Source organism: Montipora foliosa, chromosome 9 (assembly GCF_036669935.1).
Source record: "Montipora foliosa isolate CH-2021 chromosome 9, ASM3666993v2, whole genome shotgun sequence".
Lineage (NCBI taxonomy): Eukaryota > Metazoa > Cnidaria > Anthozoa > Scleractinia > Acroporidae > Montipora > Montipora foliosa.
In genome coordinates, this window is record NC_090877.1 from 20,762,978 (window position 1) to 20,770,477 (window position 7,500).

General features: G+C 38.3%; 1 protein-coding gene across 1 annotated transcript in view; it reads right to left on the reverse strand.

The window, feature by feature from the left end:
- Positions 1-6,875: 6,875 nt before the first annotated feature.
- Positions 6,876-7,500, reverse strand: part of LOC137971192 (Krueppel-like factor 5) — a 782-nt gene continuing 157 nt past the window's right edge. Inside the window, exon 1 of the mRNA XM_068817952.1 lies at positions 6,876-7,500. This exon is cut by the window's right edge and continues 157 nt beyond it. Coding sequence (XP_068674053.1) covers positions 6,922-7,500 — 579 coding nt within the window. The 3' untranslated portion in view covers positions 6,876-6,921.

Below are 7,500 nucleotides of genomic sequence, written 5' to 3' on the forward strand. Positions count from 1 at the left end.
GTCTGCATTACTGATTGTTATGAGCACTTTTGCTTTATATCGAAACGTGAAACGATGTTAGCATACGAGAAGAAATTTCCATTTTCATGATATAGACATACTGAGCACAGAAAGGAGAGAGACGACCCCACCAGCAATCCGGGTTTTTGTTATCGTGTTTAAAGTGAAGTCCTTGATAGGGAATATTTGGTGAGGGGGTGCTTGACATTTTATCTGATTAACTACTTGCACGTGATTTTTTCTCATGCATGGTTACCCCGTGCAACCCCATGCTCTCTTCCGAATTGTATTGTAACCCCATGTTCCCTCCCAATTTTGTATAGTTTGTCCGTATGGGTGTTTTAGCCTAGTCTTCCCTAATTGTAATTCGTTTGTTAGCAAATTATCAATTAAAACTGTTAATTCGCACCCTTTTATTTTACTGAAGAGTGCACCAGCAAACCAAGTTCCCCAGTCACGCAAGCCCCTGCCATTTGTAGGTTTTTCCACAAGCTATTCTTCAACCCCATTTTCCCACGGGATTTAGGCAAGATGGGATCTCGCATGTTAGAGAATATTGTGAAATTTCTTGTTCATTCAACAAAAATTGCACCTAAAAGCGAAAACTCTCTGTTTGCTCACGCACTTGCTTTTAGTTTATGAAGTGTGAGTGGAGCATTCGCGATCAAACGTCTGGCTGAGTGTCGCCCAGTGGGAGAGGATCATAATCAGCAGAGTATTCTGAAGTTGAAAGGGAGTGTGTGCGTGCTCTCTTACGGCCCGGTGGGCCACGATCATCCCCATGCGAGTTCGTTGAGCTGGTAATAAGGTTGTCACATATGCGCGACAAAAGGTTACCCAAAGAGACCATGGTGTAATCGATTTTTTTCAGCGAACTTTGCAGTTGTTGCCCGGTGGGTCTGTATTCTGCGGTCCACTTGGCCTCCTTCCTGTTCTAAGACTGGAAATGTGCGTTCGCAATATGTATCATCTGTCTGAATCGAAAGTGCGAGAATTATTACAATTAGCAGTCTAAGTGCGAGGATTATCGCGAAGAAAGACCAAGTGATAACATTTTGAGGAAATTATTCCAACAGGTGCTGTACACCGCGAGTGCAGCTGACCCGATAGCAAACCACGCACTGACCTGATAAGCATGCACATGCTTCTCATGTAACCCGTAGTGATTCGGACTGATGACGAGGTAGAATTCATCATCAGTTTGCAACAACAGCCAAATCCTTAAACTCAATTTTTCCTTAACTGAGAAGTCCTTCAATAATTTCCATGCAGCTTGAATGTGGTGGAAGAGGAATCAAACCTTTTGCACGGACGTTAGCACCCACCAAGTTGCCACATGAAAGTTACAAGAGTTTTCTTGTTTTTACTTTGGTGGGTTTCTTCCTTGTTAGGCAAGATTTGGAAAGATACCACATCAGAACATAACTTAAGAACGAAATTTGATCCTTAAATAAAAAAAGTCCTTGAAAAATGGTTACAATTTTCTGTATGAATCCTGATTCCATCTACTCGTGACTGACAGTGTAGTCTCCCACACAGCCATTATCAGTGGCTTAAATACAGCACCACGAGTAGACTGTTATCTGATGACTGCTTATAATAGCTGCCTGGTAGACTATGTGACAGTGGGGAACAATGAAAAGTAATAAATTTCATATCTTAATTGGTTACTACAATGCTTTGCTTAAAAAAAAGAATTAGCTTAAATCGGTTTCTCTAGAATCTCAGGTGCTGACAATCTTTTAGTAAGATAAAGACCCCATTGACACAGAGATAAGAAAAACAAAACTCCAAGGATTGCTTACATTGATGATTTTTGGTGCCTGGACCCACTGTGCATTGGATGAAGTTATTTGTCTGGGGACAAGCAACATGGTTAATGAACTTAGGCTCCTTGTGACCTGTCATTATGTTTATAATATTTTGTATCCCACTAAGTGTGGCAATGTAAAGTAGTTTTGTTTTGTGAAGCCGCACAGTAGCAAAAAGCAAGGAAGAGAGTGGCAGTGAACAATTTTATCTCTGCCCTCTCCTAATTCTTGTGTCTCTTTAAAAGGGCACTGACATGGGTTGACTTACAAACTTTTGATGGCTCTTTTCTTTTTCTCTTTTAGAGGAATCGACTATTTATCTTGCTCAGAGATTCTTCATTTTACACAAGAACAATTGCCACTGTCATTTTGAATTTTTCAAGATTTCAATCCAGCCCTCGCAACCTGAAAACATTAGCCCAATGTTTTCAATTTTTGAGTCCAAAAGCTGATGCATGTCCAACATGCAGTAACAGTGCCCCTTTAAAGCAAAATATTTAAAAACCTTTATACTGTGTTGAATATAATAAGTTGTTTCCATTCCTGATAAAACCTTCTGAACATTAAATGGAAAGCCAGATACTTTTAAAGAGTGAGATTATTTATTATTTATTGATTGATTTTTTTAATTAATTGAATTTGGTATATTCTCAATGCCCTTCAAATTTGGACCCATAAGGTTGTGACTTTCATCACTGGGAAGATTGCCTTTCACGGCTCCACCACTGACCATTACTTTCCCCAAAAGGTTGAAACAGTAATAATTTTTGGTTAATGTCAAGGATCTATTACATTGACTTTTCTAAATCATTTTCTGTCTAAGGTTCTTTGATAAAGTACCCACCTCACTAGTTTATTATGCTTGTGACAGAAGGTAGTGAGATGTAAGAGTGACATGTTTTTGTCTTTGTAAAATATCAAAATAGTTTACAAGAATCATTGTTTAAAAAGCATTATTTTTACATTAATGTCACTTTTAAAAATCAAAACTGGTTTTTGTGTAAGCAAACTAAATTTGATTCAATTAAAGATGTTATAATCATTGTGCATGGTGTTCTTTTGATTTCCAAAAATAAATGGAGTGAATGCGCCAGAGTTACCGGTACTTTGAATCTAATACCAGAGTGACTTTAACTAGCTCTTATTTTGTGTTATGTGGCCGTAAGTTCGATTTACATCACACCCTTCTTGAAAGACCTTCATTGGCTCCCAATGAAGCAACGAATCATTTTTAAAACTTTATTCCTCATGTTTAAAGCCATAAACAATTTAGCCCCTTATTATGTTTGTGAGCTACTTCACCGGTATACAACTGGAAGATCATTACGCTGATCAAGTTTAAACCTCTTAGTGATTCCGCCGTCTAAGTTAAAGTCATATCGCGATCGCGCCTTGTCAGTTTTCGCCCCGAAGCTATGGAATAGCCTTCCAGAGCAAATCAAGCAAGCCAAAAGTGTTTATGCTTTTGAAAACAGTCTTAAAACATATTTTGTTCAAAGACATTTTTGTTTTGATTGACTCTTTGCCTTTACCTGATTCTACTGTGCCTTGAATTTTATTTTTAAGTTTCTACTTTGTATTGATTGTAAAGTACCTTAGAGCTTTTGTTAAGGCGCTATATATATAAGTGTATTATTATTATTATTATTATTATTATTATGATAATGATGATGATGATGATGATGATGATGGAGCTAGTTAAAATAACTCTTATCTTTGATGGGGTAGCGTTACAGGAACTCCTTTTTGAATCTATTACAAGTCCTAAATTGGAGTCTCATTTAAAGAGTTAAAATAACTCTCAAAACAGAGTTATTTTAAACCGAAAATTTAACTCCGTTTTTCGAGTTAAAAATCTGAAAATTACTGTGCTGTACGACTTTGCTTTGCGGTAGATTAATATCATCACGATTGGCTTACACGTCTTCTTTGTCAGCTAGTCAATTATATGATATATCGTTACCTACAAACTACATACACATCATTTTTTTCAGTGCTTGATCACAGGCAGCCCAAGCTCAAAATGTTAGGAGTTCAGTGTAACGTGACATATGCTATATTACATAACTACGCGAAACGTGACTCCCGCCTTACAGCATATGGAGGTATTGTGTTACAACGGTTTGAATTTGTAAAGGTTTGTGTGGGAAGGCAACGGCATTGCTGGAAAAGTCAATTATTCTTATAGTGAATAAAATCTACTTACCCTGTTGCCGTGTTGTATTCTTTGTTGTTTGCCAGCTTCGCAGGCCGATCTAACGCGATTTCGGCGACTTATCGTTTTGTGGGTTTCCACTGCTTTTTTTCGCCGAAATCATTAGATCGGCCTGCGAAGCTGGCAAACAACAAAGAATACAACACGGCAACAGGGTAAATAGATTTTATTCACAAAATATAAGAATAATTGACTTTTCCAGCATAGCCGTTGCCTTCCCATACAAACCTTTCCAAATTCAAACCGTTGTAACACAATACCTCCATATGCTGTAAGGCGAGAGTCACGTTTCGCGTAGTTATGTAATATAGCATATGTCACGTTACACTGAACTCCTAACATTTTGAGCTTGGGCTGCCTGTGGCTTGATTTACAAATTTAAAACGTGATCGGTGAGGGCTGTTAATGTGTTTAGTCATGATTCAAAAGGAAATGACGTAGAGGAAACGAAAATAGGCGTTAAAGCTCCTTAACAATTTTTAGTATGGGCAACAAAATTCTCTACCGGTTACTATTTGTTTAGAATGTTCAAAAGTTCAGCCACCTCCATAACGGGCGAAATATTTTACGCTAAGTGCCTTAGCATCATCGGTTTAAAGCTCATCTGTTGATCAGTGATGAATACAAGGTGTGCTATACGATAACCTGCAGCGGTTCTTACCCTACTATTCCTGCTAAATGTATGGGTTGGTTTGTAAATAATGAGAGGCTCAGCGTTCTCGTGGACAATTTATTGTACCATTTTTCTTCATATTGTACAATCGTCAAATGGCACCTTTGGTTAGCCACGGAGCCCACGCGCATTTACCAGCACTCCACAACCAATGAAACATTAATGGACTTGAATCCCGTGAAGCCGTATCTTTATTGAAAGGAAACAAAAGCACTTTTACCGTGGATCGCTCATACTGACTGACACGTTGGATACGAATGATAAAAGATTAATTTAAATATGAACTAACAGTCGTCGCTGCCATCTTATCCCCTGCATGAAGAACTGGCTGCCAGTCAAGAATCAAGTATGTAAACAAACTTCTCGTCTTTGATAAACCGCTGAATTCCTTGTCTGCATATTACAACAACTGTTCCAAATGTATAATATTAAATGAAATTAAGAATCAAGGTGTAACTGCACAACGGCTTTCACAATCAGTTTCAATATATCTGGGACATTTCATAAAGATCGATTTATGCCAAACCTCGTGCATTAACCCCTTGGAAATGCATACCTTTTCACTGTGGCTAATACTGTCAAACACGTAGTTCCTTCCTTCAACATTCAACCAGGAACAACTTTTGTAACTGAAATCCCACGCGTTTTCATAAAAGTGAACAGCTCTAGTTTGTTTTCTTATGTAACATTTGGCATGTCTTGAGCAATTTAGCTCTGTCTCGACGCGAACGCAAACGCGCTATGTACTGTGTGCAACACCGTTCGGACTATGCATAGTGAATATGAACAAAGGCCTTGGAGCAAGGGTACAACATGAAACAAAAATAGTGTACAAATTCAGAAAATAATGCTGCTTTTCAGAAATATGTTTGCAAGTCTCACAAATTTCCCTTAAGCTCACCGCTGATGTCTTTTTTCCCCAAAGTAATCGTTGCTTTTGAGTCGAATTCAGTGTATTCTGCTAGAGCACGACGGTGCTCCGGGATTCAAAAAGCTTCAGCTGATTCGGCATAACAAACACTGAATCCCGTCAGAAATTTGCTGTTGTGTTTTGGTCAAGCCTTTCGAATATAGGAAGCCCAATAACACCAGTCTAGGAGCTTTTATCAGTACTAAATAATTTAAACCTTCTTGTACGAGTTCGTGTTTATATATGATCTTTAACAAGAAGTTGATTTGTGTCATCAAACCTTGTCAGTTACTATATCGTTTGTCAGAGTCTTTGCTTTCTAAACGGCTCCAATAGTTTTTCCAAACATGTCCACGATACATGGGAAAAACAAAAAAACAAAAACAAAAGAGGAATTCGAAGAAAAATCACCTCTCGCCATGCTACTCTCTGAAATCGTACATTTCAAGGTCATTTCAAGGTGATAAAAATAAAGGCGGATACCAAAATCAAAATACGTTTTGATATCTATTTTACTTTTCAAAAGATCTTACATCATGAGGACTGAAGTAGTCTCTTTGTCATAAGCTGCTGAACTCTCAAAGAAAGTAATGAAGCAGAGAAAAAGAAAGAACTCGTGCATTTCTGATCTTTTTTGTTAGGAACTGACAAAGGAGTCGATCTCTAAGTGAAACAGACTACCTGAAAACGACCGACTTATTGCTTATTGACTTATATCGTCCCCATAGTGAGTTAAGCCAGCTCGAAAAAAGAATAATTATTCATTATTGTGAGCATATAATTGTTTGTCAAGTTTCCTTTCAGCAAGAGAATCATTCATTAAGGTCGGTGTGTCTGAAAATAAATCTCCTGGATTAAACAAAGGTAAAATAACTGTAGAGAATAGAGAATGTAAACAGGTAATATCATTAAAGGAATGATAACTTTATTTAACCGGCTCCTCACGCCAAATTAGCGTCATTGACAAAGAGATCCTTGCATGCCAACCAACGTGGACGCAAAAATCGACATGAATATGTTTTCTTCTTTAAAGAACGCTCGTGTATTATATATACCACTGATATAGATGCATATGGTATGTACAGTTAAACTCACTTATCAGGTTGTTAAAATTAAAGAAGTTGGTGCGAAATATAAATAAAAGTACAAATTTGTTATATCACGTCTACCAAGTACTTGATGTTATTTGGAAAAATAGGAACGTACTCACGGATTGATTTAGATATTGCTGCACAAAAATGTCGACTCCGCCGGACAAATGTATCAGACCACTAAGAGTGTTACTAGATATTGCAAACGCTACACGGGTTCTCTACATTGCTGGGTGTATTTTTTTGATATGCGAAGATCGGTGATCTGAACGACTAAAAGATCTTCCACAAAGAGGACATACGTACGGCTTTTCTCCAGTATGTCTTCGATAGTGGCGCTTGAGTTCATCTGAACGTCGGAAACACCACCCACAGTTTTCCCAAGGACACAGGAAAGGTTTTTTACCCGTATAAATCCGCCTGTCAGTTCCGAGATGAGAGCTTTTGGTGTAACAACGCTTTTCACAGCCAGGGAAATCACAGAGAAAGGCATGATGTAGTTCCAGTTCTTTGTTATCGGAAACAGGTTGGACTGTTTGTGCATGTGTACTGAAATTACATCCATATGCTGCATCATCGTTTGATGTCGTGTGGACAGAAGACGGCGTTGTTGCAAGCATAGTTACCTGTGGCAACTGGTGTCTTAAATTTAGAGCTGGAAAAGACGCCGACTGTGCAACAGTACCTGTTCCCATCGTTGTTCCTGTCTCTGGAAAGCGGTAGTTTTTCTTTCCTATGGTCATGTCTAGAAGTTTGTTTTGGGGAAGATGCGACGAGGTTTCCACCGGTGACGTTGCAGG